Raw genomic sequence first — 20863 nt, 5'->3', positions numbered from 1 at the left:
ATAATTACCCAACTTCTAAATAGGTAAATGCTTGTAAAAAGCTTAACACTGTAAGTTGCTTTGGAGAGAAGTGTCAGCTAAATGAATAAATGTGTATCTCAATGTCTGCTTAAAATTTGAAAGGCACTCTTTCATATCTCCATAAGAGTGTTCTGGACTTTGTGATAAGGTTACACTTAGTTCCACTGTCTCCTGGTGCTTACAACAGAGCAAAGCCCTTTGGAGTGCACAATGACACAACAGCAGTCATGCACACAAGGGTGCGTTTGGTGGACTAGTGGGCTTCAGATAACCCTCGCAGTTCGTATTCTGTACTCCCTACTTTGCAACGGGCATCCATTAGTCATTCTTTGCTGTAAGCTACACAAACCTGTTTGTAAAGTAACCTCACATGCAGACCACATACTCATCTCTGTAAACCAATACACTCATGACCAGCTGAGTCGGCAGAGGAATAGCCCCAACTTCAGCTTGGCAATACTAAAGCTTCTAGAGAGGGGTATGAGACAGGCAGCTGGAAACACCTGACACTTTTATTAGGGGGGGTGGGGGGTGGAGACAGGTGTGCAGGTGTGAAATGAATTCCCAGGCTGAGAAACGCAGAATGTGTGAAAAGCAATTAACAGCTGGCAGAGGGATAAAAGGGAAGACAGGCAGGAGGAGTAGGGTGGTGGGGGGACCATCAATAAACAAGCCATTGGCCTGGTTGTGTCAGACATACCTTGGGGGGTAATGTTTTTTTTACCTGTACTGAGGAGGAGAGCTGCTAGTGTTTGCTCCAGCTTGGAGAAAAGTTGAGGGTGTTTGCTCTATTGTTGGTACTTTTGCTGGACAAAACAAACTCTTCTGGGATCTCACTCAAAGCTCTCCCTTCTCTGATTCATGGTAACTCCTCGCCACTAGTGCTGAAAAATCAATTAAAGCCTAATTGCACTTGTTTGCATGTCGCACAATGTTCATGCTGCTCAGCACATGCTGCGCTAAGGCTTGGCACACATCGCCAACAGGCGCAGGCGCTGCAGGGATGCTGTCAGTGGTCGCCGTGGCAATGTCGGAGCTGCCTGGCAAGGAGGCAAGCGAACTAGAGCCTGTGGGCGTCTTAATGGGCCGCGACAAAGCTTGCAGTTCCTCCTAGCCCTGCGACATGCAGCCGTCTCTTTTGGATGGGAAGCATTTCACTCGGTGTGAGAGGAAAGCTGCCAGACTGAGAGGAACAGCTTAAAGATTTCTGGCTGTGGTGCTTCCATCAGGCATTCTCTATGGTCATACAGATCACTCTGTATGGGGTGGTATGTGGAAGGAGGGGTGGGGGAAAGGGTGGAGAACTACCTCTCTAACACCAGAACACACAACACAGCTGGTTGTGTGATCCGTAGCAGATGACAGTGCAGCAAAGTAGAGGGAGAGAAGTGTTCATTTGCAATTGAACAGGAAGAGGTTATTTATAAAGCTGAGCTCTTCACTCAAAGGTGTAATGCATGGAAGAACACAGAAACACACACATAGGGTAACAAGATACTCTAGTTCTCAGTCTCTCCTTATAAAGGGAGCACAATAAATTTCCCAGCCAGGTCATTCTAAGGACAAGAGACATTCAGTACCTGTGATCACTTGTGGCACTGCAGCGTTTGTGCTATAATTGAGACCTCTCCTCATACAGTGCACTGTAGTGGAATGGAATGGCCCTCTGGTGTCAAAGCTGTGGGCTGTTTGTTGCAGCACACTCTTAAGGTTAATTTGGGACAGATATGTGGCTTGGAGTATGTTTACAGTCAAATGATAGCAGATAAGCAGAGGTCAAAATGTCAGAGGTCACAGCAGCTCGGATAATCTTAGCGGCACTTCTTGTGCTGTCTAGGTCTTTTTTACACTGACAGCTCATTCCTTCTCTCAGGTACGACTTCATTGAGATCCGTGATGGGAGTTCAGAGACTGCAGACCTGCTGGGGAGACACTGCAGCAACATCGCCCCGCCTGCCATCATCTCTTCTGGACCTGTGCTGTTCATCAAGTTTGTCTCCGACTATGCCCACCAGGGCGCCGGCTTCTCCCTACGTTATGAGATCTACAGAACAGGTCAGTGTGCTTGGTGAATGATAGGGCTCTCTCAAGAGTAGGTGTTGATGTCTGGACTCTAGCATCTAATAGCCAGATATACAAAGTTCTAGCCCAGTAAGACACAATCCTAAACTTAGTGCTTCCATTGCACTTTTAGGATATAGCTCTCGATCAGGGTTACAGATGCAGATATCTGGAGCTGAGCATAAGTAGCACAGTGCTTAAGGAATTCTGACTGAAATCTTACAGGTGCAGTCTCATTTTGGATACAAGTCTTAGGCCTCACTGTAGACCAAAGTACATGGGACATCTTCAGGTGTTTTCACTCAACAGGGGAAGCTGAAGCTGCACATATTTCCTCCTGTAAAAACATCATTATTCATAATTCTGAGGTTTGGATATTTATGGGTCAAATCCTTCCCCCTGTGGGGGGCGTGATGGTGCAGTGGGTTGGACTGGGTCCTGCTCTCCGGTGGGTCTAGGGTTCGAGTCCCGCTTGGGGTGCCTTGTGACAGACTGGCGTCCCATCCTGGGTGTGTCCCCTCCCCCTCCACCCTTACGCCCTGTGTTGCTGGGTTAGGCTCCGGCTCCCCGCAACCTCATATGGGACAAGCGGTTCAGACAGTGTGTGTGTGTATGTGTTTGTGTGTTTGTCTGTCTTTCCCCTGTTTATTGGTTTTTAGAAAATGGGAGGGTTTCTGTGAGGCTCCAGAAGTTGTAATAGTTCTGTTGGTTAATCTCCAGATAGTCCTGTGATGCTTTAAATGTGTTGAGGAAGGGCTGGCCTCTGACCTGTATCCCTTGCGGGGCAGCCTGTCATCCACCAGAAGTAATTAACATCAAGGATTAGGGTGAGGAGAACAAATGGCACTCTGAAAGAAACCTCACAGGTTTCATCCTTTACAGGGCATTCCAGGAATGCCTGTTTAATTGAGTCCTGATCTTTCTCTAAGGGAAACGGGGTGGAGGATGCTGGAGGGGGCTGGAGTTACAAATGCGACACTAGGGGTAGGCTGCAAGGGCAGTGGCCTAGATTCCACCATGCTACATGTGGTATAACACTTGTCATTGTCAATGCTCCACTTCTCAAACCCAAAGATTGAAGGATGTTTTGCCAAATGCTTTGCAACTGCGAATGCTCTGAGAAGGAAGTGACATCACAGTTACTCTGCGAGTTCTGGTGGCTGCTGTCGTTGTACTTTGGCTCTGCTGGCAAGCGCTGTTATTTCAAGTGAGATATAAATTATTATTCTGAACAGAGATTAAAGTAGCTGGCATGCAAATGCAGTCCCTGTGGAATGAAGTGTTACTTAAGCTGTAAATGTTGTTTGTGTCTGTGTGTGCGAGTCCGCACACCAGCTTGGCCTCAGAGAGAGACTTTGTACCTAATCTCACCCAAACCCTGCTGTTTGTTTGAATGTATCAGACCGTTTCTGAATTCTGTTTGGTATTAACAGAATTAAGTTAGCTCACTATTAAGTTTAAGAAGCAGAAGAAGAGGAAGACTACAAGAAGAGACTGTGTTTGTTTATATGGGTATCTGTGGAGGGACGAAGGGCTGTACTCTTGCACAGTGATAGCATCTTGGACAAATACACAACTCTGAAAAGGGACCGCCCTGAAAATCACTCAGTTAGAAGAAAGACTCTCCAGCAGGAAATAGACTCCCTTTGTCCAGTAGTGTTGCGCCACTGATTATCCTGAGGAATGACTTGTGTCATGTCAGCCAGAGAGCTTCCTTTTTTAAGTTCCTGTCCTTAGTTGACTACAGCATGGCTCAAGCCCCCTGGCCTCCGCTTATACTACAATATACTATACTACAGTAATTGAGTAATTGTGAATTGATTTTCTGTGGGTGGGGTGTAGAAGATCCTTTTGAATTCCTCCTGCTGTCACCTTTGCTGATGTTGACTTGTTTCCATGTAAACATACAAACTCATCCTTCTCTGGGGTGCTTGTTTTAGGAACTGGCAAGTGAGTGATTAATGGAAATAAGAGTCGACCTCTGCCCTTTCTTCCTACCAGACTGCCTCCCTTTCCCTGTATTTGAAGGTGCGATAGATGAAGGCTTGATTCCTTGATCCTACCAGCAGTATTCTAACCTTGTTACTCTCCCATCATTAAGACCCTAATATTTCTGCATTGTTGCTGGTTAACTCCCCATTGAGCTCTGCACATCATGTGCCTTGGATGTGGTTACCATGGTTACCAAGGAAGGCATTCCCCTAGAGTAGAGCACAGGCCACTAGACACCCTGAGACTTGGGCGGGAAGAGAGAATTAAGGGTCAAAATCTAACTGTCCATAATCCTTTCCCCAACTACATCCTTATTTCAGCAGCTGTTGCTGTCATTCTACCTTGGCTCCAGAGCAGAAGCCATAGTAGCAAGCACTGGGCTTACTACAGCTTCTTCTGTATTTCTCTTGTCCCCCCCACCCTGAGTGCTTATTTGTCAGACCATTAACCAGTGGAGTCCCTCATCACTGTCTTGTCATCCTGAATTTAAGCCCTTACACTGTACTTTGTTCACCAGACGTACCTGACTCTCTGTGGTGTGCTGGAGAGTTTCCTCAGTGGTAAATCATAGTAGGAGTAATGGATGCAGACATTACTGTGCCATTGTGACACTTTATGTAGTGTTGTTGTAGATTCCAGGGTTAAACTCTCAGTTTTACCATAAACCTGGCCACGTTGCTGTTTGAAGGGCATTGGTTTTATAGAAAGGAGAGGTCATCAAAACGGGTCATGACAGGAGGTCCAGAGCTCACTCAGTGCCTGAGGAATGACTGACAAGCTGTATGCCTCCCTCCTGAGTGCACTCAACCATGAAGCTGAGCAGGCCCCCATTTCTACCAAACAGCTGACAGTAACATCACCCACCCACCTCCCATCTATTAGTTACCCCCGAGCGAAAATGTCTTGCCAAATCCCAGATCACGGCGAAATGTTTCGGCCATAGAGCATGTTGGGTCCTGTCTCTCGTAGTCTAGACAAGCAGACCTCTGGGCCAATGAAAGGAGACTGATCACTTATACTTGTATATACACAGGACGAAATGCAAATGCTCACACATCACTGTACACCTATGGATTAGAGGGGGATTTCACAGAGCATGTAGTGTGGGTCCCACAACACCTATATTTTCATGCAGACCCTCTCGCCCACATCCTCAGAGCATCTCTTTCCTTTTATTATGTGATGACATGGTCAGGGGAAGGGCCCACTGCAGCAACAGGCCAGACCCTCCCCCATGCAGTCATCCACGCTGTACAGTGCGACCAGGACGAACCCCCAGGTCACACTTATACTCTGGAAATAGAACCTTGTTTGTGGAGTTTGTGTGTCCTACCCTACTCTGTTATTTACAATGGTGTCTGGGTACAAGGAGGTTGTAGAGATGTGGCCCAGAACCAATGCCTCCTTCCCTAGGAGGGCAGTGCATACTCTTCTGCAGTAGGTATAGTAAGACCTTTCTCCTAGCCAGGAGCAACTGTGAGGCTGTAACCATCTCGACTCTATTTAGTCCTGAAATGGGGCAGGATTTAGTTTTTGTTCTTAAAATATTTGAGGTTTGGCCCCTCAGTCATAAGTGAGCATGACTGAGTCCGGGTTAAATCCTGTTCAGCAGCCAGTAGCCCCTTCCCCTCTACCCACCCCCCACATAATCCTGAGAAACAGGGTCACACTGTCGCCTGCCAAGCCTGCAGCACATCAACTTGACTTTTTTATAGAGCTCTGTGGAATCTGAACAGAATGTCTGCCCTCGTTCACGCATGTTGCCAATGGCACAAAGGAGAATGGGAGCAGACGAACATGAGTAACAACAGTGACGACATGGAGCGTGTGTTCATCCTTTAAGTGTGTTTGCAGCATGGCAGACATTGCACAGTCTACTGTCAAACTGCTTTTCCCCCAGCTGACCTTGGGGGGCTTTGGACAAGGTTGCAGCTGGTGAGGTGATGTATAAATAGTGGAGGCATCACAGTTATTCAGGAGTCAAGAGCTGAAGATTACTACCTGACTGATTTTTGTTCCCCTGACTCGACTGTTACCTGATCCCTCTCATCTTACACTGGCTCTTTTGAACCCCGTCAACAGCCCCATCATTCTCCTCCTGAGAAAGCAAAAATGAAGCTATTCTTTACTTGTCAGTTCCAGCCAGTTTGCTGTAACTGCATGTATGTTTTTGCACCATTGTCACCCACACAGTGTAGTGTATTACTGACAAACTGCTCATAGGCATTGACTGTTTACAGAACTTGTAGAATGCTGTAAACAGTGATGTACTTCCTATACATTTTGGTTTTACACATGCTATTTTATTTCTGTACCTCAACAATGTTGTTGTCAGTAGTTTTCCAAGACTAATATGTAAGATACAATGAATGTCTAAGGAAGGTCCAGCAGGTTGCATAGCATTCAGAGTCATTGTTTTATAATCAGCGTGGGGGGTGCGGTGGCGCAGTGGCGCAGTGGGTTGGACCGGGTCCTGCTCTTCTGTGGGTCTGTGGTTTGAGTCCCGCTTGGGGTGCCTTGCGATGGACTGGCGTCCCGTCCTGGGTGTGTCCCCTCCCCCTCCGGCCTTACGCCCTGTGTTACTGGGTTGGCTCCGGTTCCCCATGACCCCGTATGGGACAAGCGGTTCTGAAAATGTGTGTGTGTGTGTGTGTGTGTGTGTGTGTGTGTGTGTGTGTGTGTGTGTGTTTTATAATCAAAGGACTCGAGTGCAAATCTCCTGTCCCACTATCATACCCTTGAGTAAGGTACTTACTGTGAATTGTTTCAGTAAAAATCATTATCATCATCTGCTGTTGTATAAATGTATAAATTGTACTAAGTTGTACAAATTGTAAGTAGCTCAGTCTGCCAACCTAACATTGGACTGGTGGTTTGTGTTGCTCGTGATTGTAACTAGATGTTCAGCTGGTGCCTCACTTTACCCAGTTTCACAATGTACAAACTAAGTACAGATTAGCAACATTACAAACAGACAACCAGAGTAGGGAATTGTCAGCGGAACTCAGGTAAGAAACATGCCAGTTTTACTTTCCCTGAGACATACTTTGAGACACTGTCCCAAAAGCAATTCTCTGCCTCTGCTTCCCTCTGACTATTCATGACTGTTATTCAAGACTGATGGACTGACATGTAGGCTGTCAGGAGCACACCAGAATGCTTTCTTCAGCCCTGCTATTGATTGAACCAGGAAGGGCCAGGGACTGCAGTAATATTCAAAGGACAGAAGGAAACAGACCCTTAATGACAGCTGAGAAACTGGGTGTTGAGAAACCGTCTCACGCACTAGAAGAATTACCTCTACATCTCTTAAACTGTTTCAGAGGCCAGAAGTTATTGAATCTGAAGTTTGTCCTGCTGTGTTTTTGGAACTCAAAAGAGGCTTTGTTTGTTTATGGCTCATAATATTTTAATGAAAACTGCGTAGTATTTTACAGAACATAGTGTTTACATTTCCTTCCCAATGTTTTGTTCTGCATCCTTATGCCTCATTCTTGCAGCTCATTTTAAGTGTCCATGGTACTTCTTCTGTACTCAGTCCCATGTGTCATCATTTCAGGGTCTGACTTCTGTTCCCGGAACTTCACAAGCTCATCGGGAGAGATAGAGTCTCCCGGATTCCCTGATAAATACCCACACAACTTGGAGTGCACCTTCATCATCATCTCACCACCACGCATGGAGGTGACTCTCACCTTCCTAACTTTTGACCTGGAGAATGACCCTCTGCTTATGGGCGAAGGGGACTGCAAGTATGACTGGCTGGAGGTGTGGGATGGCCTACCCCACGGTGAGTCACCCCAGTTCACATTCCTGTCAGTACATTAACATAACATGACCAGGCTCTCTTCTTGGTTAGGTGTGTATCACAAACAGGAACATTCTGAATTCCAAAGGGTGTGAATTTGGTGACTTTATGGATACCTGGTAGGAGCACAAGGGCAACAGGTTGCTGTATTGGCCTCAAGACCTGAACACTGAAGTTCTTTTTCACAAAAGATTCTGAACTTGATTGGCTTCAGTACATATACTGTTTAAACAGTCTTTGTAGTGAAAATGGTACAGTAATATGGGGAGAGTGTAGTCCACTCAGGGGGTGTGGTGGTGCAGTGGTGCAGTGGGTTGGACCAGGTTCTGCTCTCCGGTGGGTCTGGGGTTCAAGCCCTGCTTGGGGTGCCTTGTGATGGACTGGTGTCCTGTCCTGGATGTGTCCCCTCCTCCTCCAGCCTTATTCCCTGTGTTGCTGGGTTAGGTTCTGGCTCCCTGCAACCCTCTATGGGGTGAGCAGTTCAGATGGTGTGTGTGTGGTCCACTCTCTGTGTCATTTAGAGCTGATAGAAGCCATACCTTATAACTGGCTGCAGGACTCAGCAGTGCCAATCCAACATCAAGGTGGCATGGTGGCACAGCAGCACAGTGAGTAGCACTGCTGTCTCCCAGTGCATTGGTAGTGCAAGAGGGTGTGGGTTTGACCCCTGCTCAGTCTGTGTGGAGTTTGCATGTTCTCCCTGTGTCTGTGTGGGTTTCCTCCCATAGTCCAAAGACATGCTGTTCAGGTTCACCCTTAGTGTGTGAGTGACTGAGAGAGTGTGTTCCACTGATGTATGGATTAGTGATCCGTTGTAAGTAGTGTATCTACCAGTAGAAGTCACCTTTGTGAATAAGGTGTGTGTACTGATAACGCTACATAGAGTTTGTTGGAAGTTGCTTTGGAGAGAAGTGTCTGCTAAATAAATAAATGTAACATGGGCACAGAAGCATTGTGTGCTATAATGGTGTCTCTTCTCTTTATCTGCTGGCCTGTTTTCATACGCAAACCATCTGTCCCGTCTGTAAAGGCAGGTGTTTTTTCCGATTTGTTCAAGAAGCTTTTTCAAGTATCCACTTTTCCCCTAAAAGAAAAGTCAATGTGGCAGATCAATTCTTGTTTTATCCCTCCTTTTACAGCACCCATTCCTTTGTGATTGCCAGGTGCCCACAAGGGCCTGCACGCTGTTGAAGTATTTATTATGTTGAGACACAGGGTTCCCTTGAAAGCCCCCTAAATCAGCCTCATCTGATGACATGTAGAAGTCCTGCAATCAAAGTGGAGGGGAGAAGTTAAAGTAAATCACTTCAGTACCTGAATCAAGGGGACACCAGACGATTTTGTCTGATCTAGGGGCCCATGTGGAATTGAATCAATAGCCTTTCAAACAATTTCTTTATATTTTTACTGAGCAAGTCATGGTTCATAGGGAGAGGCCACCCTCCATAGTGTGGATCCATGAGGAAGCCTGTTTGTTCAGAGATGATCCTTGCCAATTCCAGGATTGCAGAGCCCCCTCATGACTGAGTAGAAACCCACCTCATTGTAACAGACCTGTGGTTTGAACCAGGCAGGTGTCTTGTGTGTTATCTCTCGAAGGAACCCTCTGAGTCATTGTGGTGTTTGTCTATTTGAGCAGTGGGTCCCCTGATTGGACGTTACTGTGGTACCAAAACTCCTCCTGAGATCCAGTCGTCCACCGGCATCCTGTCGCTGTCCTTCCACACAGACATGGCAGTGGCTAAAGATGGCTTCTCTGCTCGCTACAACATGACAAAGAAGGAAGTCAGCGACAGTAAGTACCATGCACTTCACTCTATTTTTCTCCCTTTATGTACATCTTGGTCATCATTTTGACCCTACTCCTCCACTTTCTCTGCTTCCCCCACTCCTACCACTAGCCTTCCACTGTAGTAGTCCACTTGGCATGGAATCTAAGAAGATCTCTGATGAGCAAATCTCAGCTTCTTCATCCTACGTCGATGGTCGGTGGTCACCCCGACAGGCACGACTCAACAACGATGACAACGGATGGACCCCTGGCGAGGACAGCAACAAAGAGTACATCCAGGTCAGCCATTCCCCAAACGCATCATGGGTGTTGAGTACTTGCCCATCTCGCTCCCATATTTCCAGGATTAGTGTTAAGCAAAATGACTGAACAAACATGAATTCTAAAACAATTTCATTCCAAAGATACACAGACGATAGAAATAAAGCACTGACAAAGGAGTCTAAATAATCCAACTAACCTGTTTATGAAAGTTCCATATTCAGATGTGCTTCCAAAATGGTGAGGCTTGTGAGGAATAAGTCTACTTATTTTGTGAATAAATGATGCACTGGCTATTTGTTCATTGTCATTCCCAGCTAGTGTTCTCTCTCATTCAATTTCCCATGCTCCTAGTAGTCCACCTGTACTCCTAGAATTAAGAGTGACACTTGTCTTGTCTCTGATTGGCCTGCTGTCACCATGCCCACATTATAGATCCCTCCGTTGAACCTATTTTCCCTCATGCCTGGGAGAACACAGCCGATTCACCCTCCTCACCCAGTTCTCCAGGCACTGGCTGATGATGCGAGGCAGCTGTGATGGTAACTGCCACTTGATTGATGAGGGCCCTTTGCGCGGAATAAACAGTTAGCAGGACTCCTCTGTGTTATTGATTTTTGTGTCTGGGTGTGTTTCCCCACCCCCAGCAGCAGCCGTGAGTGCGGCACCTGTCTTTTCAACGAAAGAATGCTTGTTCTTCCCCTTATGCTCCAGTGAAAGAGAGGCAAGCATGACTCAGGCATCAGCAGGTCAGCTGACGTGCCCTCCTTGAATCAGAGGAAGTCCAGGTTGAAATAGAGCCTAATTATCATTACAAAGGACATTAGGCTCTCTATCTGTCTTTTTTGCCGCAAAGGAATGAGCTACAAGTTATTCATGATTCGAGGTCTGTTACTAATCAATTTAGAGACAGAAGTTACTAAAATTGTCCATGTCTGCCCCCTCCCACAGGTGGACCTGAACTTTCTAAAGGTTCTTACAGGCATCGCCACCCAGGGGGCCATCTCCAAGGAGACACAGACCTCCTACTTCGTCACCACCTTCAAACTGGAGGTCAGCACCAATGGAGAGGACTGGATGATGTATCGCCACGGAAAGAACCACAAGGTAACCCCCAAGGCCTACCATGGAGCTTAAGGGGATAGTGGAGGGGAAGGTTAACTGCCAGCTGCAGCAAGAGGCTCTCCTTCTTCTCCTATCTGTCCCCGCTATTTATCATTGCTGCAAGCTGTCATAGAGCACAGATTTAGGATGAATTTTATGGAGGTAATAGAATTGTGTTCAGGAAAAGGGAAGGGCAGGAATGGAGTGGGGTAGGGGGCTACAGAATTGCTGATGTTGCACTTGGTCCCTTTTCTGTTAGGGGTTATGCATAGTTTGTCAAGGCCCTATGTGGATTCTCACTCAGAAAGGTAAAACCACTAAGAAGGGGTCCCAAGACAAAATTTCAAGAAGCCATAAGGCTAAAGCTGGCCACTCCGGAGCTTGCAACAGCCATCCAGAATGACTACATTTCCCATGAACATTCTTTTATTCAGCAGGATGTAAAGATATGGTCACAGATATTGCTGTCTTGATTTAAAGGACCCGACTGACAGGACCTTTAAGACACTAAGATACACAATATATATATATACACACACACACACACACTTTCAGAACCGCTTGTCCCATACAGGGTCGCAGGGAACCGGAGCCTACCCGGTAACACAGGGCGTAAGGCCGGAGGGGGAGGGGACACACCCAGGACGGGACGCCAATCCGTCGCAAGGCACCCCAAGCGGGACTCGAACCCCAGACCCACCGGAGAGCAGGACTGCGGTCCAACCCACTGCGCCACCGCACCCCCTATACACAATACAGAAAAAATCAAAAGTGAATCAGCAGTACACTGATCTCCATAGGGGTCTGGTGTGTCGCAGCCATCCAGTCTTTATTACCATAAAGCCATAGAAATCTTGTTTGGAACTGATTGCTTCTGGACAGAAATCCACATGGATGGGTGTGGGGTTTGGAGGCTTACTGCTGGTGGAAACTGAGGACTCTGACCAACTGGTGCAGCTGGGCTTGGGGCCTGGTTAATGTCTTTACACTGGACCCATGCTGGCACAGGCTGTCCTTTAATCTCGTGGCAAATCTCTGCTTTCAGGCTAAGCCACCATGCATTCATGGTATTTATGAACTCTGGTTCTGCTGGGAATTTCACTTTATTAAGAGTGTGTGGTCTGGCACAAGAGGAGCATGTGTAAAGCGTGACTGTTTATCCTCAAGTCTTGAAACATAAGCCTGACTCGCATGGAAGGCATGGCCCTCACCCGATCGCACCCTTTCCATCCTGTGCTGCAGGTGTACCAATGTTTCCTGTTTTTAAGATACACCTCTTGTGAAGGTCAGGGTCAGTCAATGGAAGACCAGCATGCTCTTTTTTTTTAGACAGTCTCAGCCAAGCCTACAGCCACAGTACCTGTACTTGTCCTGCACTTCAGTAAATCATGACTCAGATGGTAATCAAGCACATGTCTAACTTACAGTTAGAGTAATGAGCAGTGCTGCAGCAAGAGCTGATTGTTGCCTCCTTCCAAAAGGGTGTGGGGGCAGGGCAGCTGATTTGCATTGGTTAGAGCTATGGCCTTTGGATCTGAAGGCTGCAAGTTCATATCTCCCCTACTGCTACCCTTGAGCAAAGTACTTGCCCTGCCATGGTGCTACAGCGAGTAGCACTGCTGTCTCACAGCGCCTGGGTGGTGCAAGAGGATGTGGGTTCGATCCCTGCTCAGTCTGTGTGGAGTTTACCTGTTCACCCCATGTCTGTGTGGGTTTTGTCCGGGTGCTCCAGTTTCCTCCCACAGTCCAAAGGTATACTGTTTAAGTTCACCCATAGTGTGTAAGTGACAGAGAGAGAGAGTGTGTTCCACTGATATATGAATGAATGACCCATTGTAAGTAGTATATCTAGCAGTGTAAATCACTGTGGTGAATAAGGTGTGTGGGCTGATAACACTACATAGAGTTCATTGGAAGTTGCTTTAGAAAAAAGTATCTACTAAATAAGGGGGTGCGGTGGCGCAGTGGGTTGGACCGCAGTCCTGCTCTCCGATGGGTCTGGGGTTCAGGTCCCGCTTGGGGTGCCTTGCGGCGGACTGGCGTCCCGTCCTGGGTGTGTCCCTTTCCCCCTCCGGCCTTACGCCTTGTGTTGCCGGGTAGGCTCCGGTTCCCCGTGACCCCGTATGGGACAAGCGGTTCTGAAAATGTGTGTGTGTGTGTATCTACTAAATAAATAAATAAATGTAAATTACATCAGTAAAAATTTCTCAGCTGTATAAATGGGTGTATAGCTGAAGGTAGCTTAATAATATGCTGTATGCTGTAAGTTGCTCTGGAGAAAAGTGTCAACTAAATGAATAAATGTAAATGTCTCTCCTGCTTTTTTCTCACATCATCTCACCCTGTGCAGCACTCTCTCTCTCTCTCTCTCTCTCTCTCTCTCTCATTCTCTCTCTCAAAGCACTCTCTAAAAAAGCCATCTGCTAAAGGACAGAAACATGTGTGGTGCCTTTAAACATCCAGTTTTTGGCTGGAAAAATGCAGGATGGGACCAGAAGACATGGTCATGATACTGAATCGAACAGAGTGCTTGCTCACCTGCCTTTGGACTGTGTCTTTCATGAGCCTTCAGTGGATTAAAATCCCAGGAGCTTCCTTCCTCTAAGGGTAGTTCCTGTACTGTAAACATGTTCACGATGGTCCTTGCACTAGTGCTATGTCAAAATGACTTAATTCGCTGATGTTTCCGTCCTGAAATGTGATGCTCCTAAACTGCTCAGACAGAGTGGTAAGGAGTAGTTACCCAAGGAAGGAGGCAGCAGGAGGCAGGCTGAAGGAAAACCAAGTAGGCCAGAAGAAACTTATGCGATGGTTTGGCTGGACCACCCATCACTGTGACTTTGTGTGAGACAGCTTGATGAATCCTTATTTGCATAGACCTGAGAGGTAAATCTGAATAATCTGTGTTTCATCATAAAATGCCTTCATGCAGAAGTATTTGATTAATGTATTACCTAAGCAAAGGGGGCGTGGTGGCACAGCGGGCTTAGTTGGGTCCCGCTCTCTAGCGGGTCTGGAGTTTGAGTCCTGCTTGGTGTGCCTTGGGACAGACTGATGTCCCGCCCGGGCTGTGTCCCCTGTCCCCCCGCTTTGCACCCTGTGTTGGTTTTTTAAGAAGACTTTTGTTTGGAAGATGTGATGACCTCAATGTGTTCGTTATGAGTATAACACTCAGCATTTTTTATTGGCTTTACTTTACTGTTTTTCATAACACATTTCTGGATAAAAGAAATGTAAAGATTATGTTCTGATTGTTGTGTTTTATAAACTGTTATGACTTGGTTAGAAAGGAAAGATCTTATTGCAGAATATAATGCACTAATTTGTACTTCTTTATTCATATGTCAGTGTTATTCATAAAAACATGAGTATAATCTTAACAATGGGATTTGTTGCTGGGCACATGAGAACAAAAATGTAAATGAAAATCTGAATCCAGAACTGGGACATGCGGAAATAAACAAAGTTATAGTCTCATGGAAGAAACAGCAATGCAGGTATCTGCAGACTAACACACCACAGATCACCCCCCCTCCCCAAAACGATGTAGTAGAAGTTGCACATTTTTTATAAAAAACAAAAGGGAATTTTGTCAAATTGACAAAAGCGCAGGATATCTTTAAAGTCTCTGGGGATAGGGAGTGCATTGACAAAAGGGCTGTTGTTAGACAGGCTTCTGTTAGTTGGTGTCGTAAGCCCACAGCCTCAGGCACTGCAATCCAACCCACTATAAAAAAGAAACACAGCCCCCACTGCTCATAGCCCATTGCATGTTTAGGAGTCTTGCAGCAAGAGCCCAGCCAACTGCACCAAGCTTCTACATCTTTATTTTCAGGGTAGGGAAAGGAAGGAGAATGTCTCAAGCAGAGCTTTGAATGGTGGATGTATCTCCCTCTGGAGCTGTCAGCTTCAGGAGAAAGGGGAATATGATAGCAAGAATACCAGTGCTGGAAACAGGAGCCAGTGAAAAAACCTCTTTAAGCTGCATTAGACCCTAGCCAGTTCCTTCACCATATGTCCAAAATAGCAGTAACTGGCATTTCTTTTCATACATTCATGCAGCCAAGCATCCATGTAGCCATAAAGTTGAGGGTGCTGATCTTACTGCAGAGGGAAGAGAGCTGTACTCTGTCCTCTTTTCTCTGGTTCTCATCTCACTTGACTTTTTACTGATAAGAGTCATGGAGAGCTGTCCTGCTCCATTTACCAACCAAGCCACAAGGTGATCGTGAAAGTAATATTAGTTTCGGCACCACTATTCATTCCTGTCCTGGGTGGGAAGAGGCCAGTGAGTAATACAGTGCTGACCCTATACCTCAAAACACAGGTGCCTTAATGTCCTCAAAGGTTTATTTTGGATGCTGTGGGTCACCATATTCTGTGGCATTTCTCCCAGTGTTAGATGGATCCTTAGCTGTAATTGAGTCTCCTGAACATCACAACTCTTTTCTTCAGAAAACACATGGCAGCTCATACTTGTACTCCTGACTCCAAGGGTTTCTTTTAGCCTAACAAATCTCTGGTCGCCAGGCAGAGCCCCAGTTGCTTAGTTAGGCTATTTCATATCATTTCAGCTGAGATACCCTGGCCAATTAAGTCCTTCCTCAAGAACTTGTAGGTGCTTGACAGTTTAGTGAGGCTGCTTGATAGCAGGCAGCTAAACATACACTGGCTATATAGTCCATCCCTTCATGGAACAGGAGCAATATGCCCCATCCAGTGGGCTCCCATCAACAGTTGGCAAAAAACAAAGCTCAGATATAAATACGAAATCTTCATGAAAAATAAGATCCAAAACCTATAAAAAGCAGCAGAGGTTAGTGTGAACCTCAAGACAAGTTTTTAGGCAAAATCTGCCTGCTACTAGAAATGGATGTATTGCCTTATTTTTATATCTTACATCTTGAGATGAACTTGGACACATCAACTAATCCTGGGGCCACTAGGTGTTTTTTCAATCCAGAGAACTGGGTAATCTGAGTCCGTGCAGTCTGCCCTCTCTTTTTCTTTTCTTCAGATCACTGTATCCAGTGCTTCCTTCTCCATAGAAGGTAATGTGTTGTGTTAATTTGCTGGGTGTGGATAGTTTGCAATCTCCTGGTTTGCGAACACTGCTTAAACCCCCCCCCCCCCAGACACAGCCCAGCAGCTCAATTCTGATGTCTGATTCAATTTCAATCACCAAAGCACATCTCCACACACCATCAAACAGAGTTTCAGACTGTAAAGTATCAGGTTTGAAGTATACACCTGAATAGTGGCACACTGAGGGCCCTGGCTGTACTCCTAGAATTAAGGGCCATGGTCCCCTGTTGCTCTGACAGGAAAATTAGTTTCGGTGTTCTCTGCCTCTCGCCAGCAAGCACTCTGCATCAGTGAGTTATGTTCTCTTACACTGAGGCTGTAGGGAAGTTTGACAGATAAAGAACAGCTAGTGTCAGATCTGTGTCACTCCAGTCCTGTGATGTCTAACCATGATAGACTGCTGTTTGCATAACCATGGAGTCTAAGAGCAAGTCAGTGCAGGAACCATGTTTCTTTGAACTCTTAACATTTTCTTGGATTCTGAGCTGATCAATGTCCTCAGTGTGGACAATGAACAAGTGAGCTCGGTATCTACCAAACCACCCATGAAGAAAGAGTCCTGAGATATTGTGTGCCCCCTTCTGCTGTTTTCCGCCTGCTTGAGTAAAACCGCAAATCAAAATCCTCTCAGCCAACTTTCTTGTGTAGGTTTTCAGGCCACCATAGGCACCAAGGAATAAACTTAATTCCAACAATAAAAAAATCCTCACCTTATCAGATTTTATAAAGGCCATGTGTGTAATATAAATGTCAGGAGCCATGAGTACAGAACTGTCCTTTCAGGGGTTTTAGGCATGCTGGTATTAAGGTGGGATCTGTGGAGGCGAGCAGAGCCAGAGGAGTGGAGTTTGAACACTCAAATGTGGAGGTTGTGAATGAAATCCCTGGTAAACCCAATCCCCCAACACACCTGCCATGAGTACTGGAGGGTTCAAGCTGGGCTGGATTCAGGACAGCCTGTCCACATCAGATACATACTTTCTGTAGGTCTGGAGGCGAACCAAACACACTGGTGTCTTGCATGGTTTGGTTAAAATGGTCAGAATCTTGCACAAGTCTGGTTACTTCTGGATTTTGGTCCTAAACAGCTATAAACTGACTTTTAGCAGTTGAGGGTGGTGTGCAAACTGATGTTTGCTTAGATCTGGGCTTAAGTCAGAAGAGCACCTACTGCTGGGTCACCTCTTGAATATCTGCTACAGAAGTACATATTGATTAATGGTTCCTGTGATGGACAGGATGCCCTGTACGTGTAAGCAGTGAATGTGCTTAGGGCATAAAGGCAGCATAGATTGTAAGTAGATTGTTCACAGGTGATCTTTTACTTTTCAGTTTTATGTGAGAGGGATGACCATAGAACTGTTCACAGAGTGTTGAGTAACGCCACACCATGTGTCATGGGGGCAGTTTTGCTGGAATCTGTTCCTTCCAGTGTATTTTTCCTCTAGCACCTTTCCAAGCTTGCTGTGTGTCCTTAGGTATGCCCCCCTTGCCTGGTCTACATGCCGGCACACAAAGAGCTTTGCAACAGCCATCTGTTGTCAACCCCGTTTCCTTATGTGTGCAACAGAGCAGAACCTTTGGACACCCTCCTCCAGACTTCAACTCCCTCCTCCCTGTGCAATCCATTGAGACCAAAAGAGGAAACGTGTGTGTGTGCGTGCGTGCATCCACACGCACAAGGACATGAGTTCTCTGAGCTTGTCTTACAGATTTCCATCACCCCCATGTTTCCCATTGTCAAATGCTGCAGGGTCTTCTTGTGGAGCTCTCTGCTGTCTAGACTGCAACCAGTCCCAGTGGCTTTCATTTTGACACTGGCTGTTTATGTATGTTTTCACATGGGAGAGACATAATTATCCTGGACTGAATCCTGGTTTTCTGTCTTTCTGTTGATACATATTAACTTGGTAATTGTGAAGATTTTGATGGTGAAGGCACAGGCTGTCACCACTGATCCTCTTGTCTAACACAACTCCTCTGTGGTCTTGTCCAGGTTTTCCATGCCAACACAGACCCCTCTGAGGTTGTCCTGAATCGAATCCCCCAGCCCATTCTGGCCCGCTTTGTCCGGATCCGACCACAGTCATGGAAGAATGGCATCGCCCTGCGCTTTGAGCTATATGGATGTCAGATCACAGGTGTGTGCATTTCAGAGCTTTCTACCGTAAATTTATACTTCATGCTTGAATACCAATTTGAAAAAGAACAGCAGTTTTTTTAGCTTTATTATGGAGATTGACAATTCTGTTTGTATGTTTGAGGGATACAATGTAAAAAGGATATTGAGTTCTGATGCTTTCAGTGCCTATGTCAGTCAGTCACTAACACTTTAAGAAGCTATTCCTTTTTGTTTTTGTCTACTTGGGCATAGATGAGTAAATGCTTTATGAGAGCAGCATTTTCAGCAGGTAGATGGATGGTATATAAGTGGTCACTGCTAGTGGACCCCAGGGCTAGGCGCTGCTCTTCTTCCTGCCATTTCTTATTGTTAAGTTGTATTTATTATTTACACCTCAGGCTATGGTGTGACACAACACTATGAAACATTGATCTGTGCGACCTTAAAATGTCAGTCTTACTAACGCTCACTCAATCACTCATTCATTCATTCACTGTGTTGCCCTCCTTCTGCCCATCCCCCTGCCAGATGCGCCATGCTCAGAGATGCAGGGCATGCTGTCTGGCCTGCTCCCTGACTCCCAAATCTCAGCCTCCTCCGTGCGTGACATCCACTGGTCCCCTAGTGCAGCCCGTCTGGTGGGCAGTCGCTCTGGGTGGTTCCCACAGTCTGCACAGCCAATCGCAGGGGCCGAGTGGCTGCAGGTTGACCTGGGTGTGCCCAAGAAGGTGCGGGGAGTGATTACACAGGGGGCACGTGGTGGGGACAGTGGCACCGGTGGCGAGAACAGAGCCTTTGTCCGGAAGTACCGCGTGGCCCACAGCATGACTGGCAAAGACTGGACCTTCGTCATGGACAGCAAGACAAACCAGCCTAAGGTCAGAGCTTGGCAGTCTGTGGAGTAGCCTCTTTCAGTACTCTTTTGTTCTATTGCTGTTCCACCCACTTCCTCCCCTTGTACTTTTTCTACCATACAGATCTTCGAGGGGAACACACACTATGACACACCAGAGGTGCGCAGGTTCGAGGAGACCCCAGCCCAGTTTATCCGGATTTATCCCGAGCGTTGGTCACCAGTGGGCATTGGCATGAGGATGGAGGTGTTGGGCTGTGATCTGCAGGGTAAGAGGATTACACTCACCCCCACCACCAGGAGTGGAGGTCTAAAGTGTCCAGAATTTGTGCATGTGCCCGCATACATGTCTGTGGTGCAACCTCTGGAACATGCCATGTGACAATCTACAAACTGCCCCCAGCCACAGTCCCCATTGTCGTGCAGAGCATCTCCAGCAATTGCCTTTCTAATCTGAAGTTGAAGCAGAACAGTGAAAATTGTGGCTATAGAAAAGATCCCCCCTACAAGCCTTACCAAATAGGACTGTTAGTGCTGGGTTCCACAGGTTTGGGTTAGAGGTGTGTAGTCCCCACTTAATGGGAAGGTACAAAGTTTAATTCCAGGAGAGCACTTAAAGTCCATGACTGAACTAATCATTCCCCTAATTGACATAATGTAGTTTTACTACTCTCTTGGAGAGGAAGTTGTTAGGTATGTGAAAAGAGAAGCTGATCACTGTGGACAGCACGTTCAACAGCAGGGAGACAGGGTGAGCCAGATCGCTGTTCCCCAAATAAAGGCCTTTCCTCATGTGGGGAATTGATCCGATGGATGGTTGAAAAGATGGCACAACTGAGGGAGATGCAGAAGAACTCAAGGACAGTGAGAGGAAGGAGTGTCTTTTAGAATCAGCAGCAACTGGTGGGGATTGATGGGGTGGGGTTGTCACTGAGTGCAGCAATATGCCACTGATCTGGTCTGCACACCAGATGTGTGAGAGGGGAGGGCCAGCACAAGGAGGCATTTTTTAAATTTTAACCACATCTATACACCAGTGTCCTTTTACAACCCCACCCCCACAGAAAGCCAGGGAGGCATAAGGCCTGATCTTAATTTATGTACTGGACATTGCTTTGTGTGTAGTATATACACAAAACAAAACCATACACACAAATGAGCAAGCACACAAATATATACATGCATGCACAAATAAAAACACACGGTGTGTGCATTTCTCTCATGTTCATTTCAGTACTCCACCAAAGGATTTGGACATGAAGATTTAGTGTGAGGATATCCGTGACCTACTATGACACCTGTTTTGTCCCCCCACATACAAATAGGATGCATTTTGGTGTTGGGGGACTGATTCACAGTCCTTACTGAAGGGCACAAACAAGGACTACAGGGCATGTTGTGGTCCCATTGGCTGTTCAGACTGCAAGAGGATGGGGACCAGGTGGTGGCAGCTGTCAGGTAGCAGGCAGCATTCACCTCCCACTTCCTGTCTGTGCATTTTCAGGCCAAGGGGAGTCAGAAAGGAATGAAATATTCAGAAAGCTGCATCAGCAACCAGACTGCCAATCTACCATCTACCTCCAGCAGCTATCTGCCTCCATGTGCAGTGCCCTTTGTACTTGTAGGTTTAAAGGACCAGGAGAAAAGACAGACCTTTGTGGTCAACCTGAATCCCTTCATATAGTCCTTGTTCTCCAGTCTGCACTCAGAAAGTCATTACTCAGATTAGAAATAATCAATAAAAGACATTATGACACTAAATGT

At 46.4% G+C, this 20863-nt stretch overlaps 1 protein-coding gene across 2 annotated transcripts in view; it reads left to right on the top strand.

Annotated features, from left to right (window-relative positions):
* Positions 1-20863, top strand: part of LOC108918230 (neuropilin-2-like) — a 53748-nt gene that overhangs the window by 13711 nt on the left and 19174 nt on the right. For both annotated transcript variants that reach the window (XM_018725347.2, XM_018725356.2), the window contains exons 3-10: positions 1895-2076; positions 7634-7864; positions 9522-9677; positions 9784-9953; positions 10887-11042; positions 18121-18265; positions 18775-19124; positions 19224-19368. In XM_018725347.2, the coding sequence (XP_018580863.1) occupies positions 1895-2076; positions 7634-7864; positions 9522-9677; positions 9784-9953; positions 10887-11042; positions 18121-18265; positions 18775-19124; positions 19224-19368 (1535 nt within the window). The remainder of the gene's footprint in view (positions 1-1894; positions 2077-7633; positions 7865-9521; positions 9678-9783; positions 9954-10886; positions 11043-18120; positions 18266-18774; positions 19125-19223; positions 19369-20863) is intronic.

The sequence above is a fragment of the Scleropages formosus genome, chromosome 14 (assembly GCF_900964775.1).
Source record: "Scleropages formosus chromosome 14, fSclFor1.1, whole genome shotgun sequence".
In the NCBI taxonomy this organism is placed as follows: domain Eukaryota; kingdom Metazoa; phylum Chordata; class Actinopteri; order Osteoglossiformes; family Osteoglossidae; genus Scleropages; species Scleropages formosus.
Note: the sequence above shows the minus strand (reverse complement) of the source record. Positions and strands in the feature narration are given on the sequence as shown.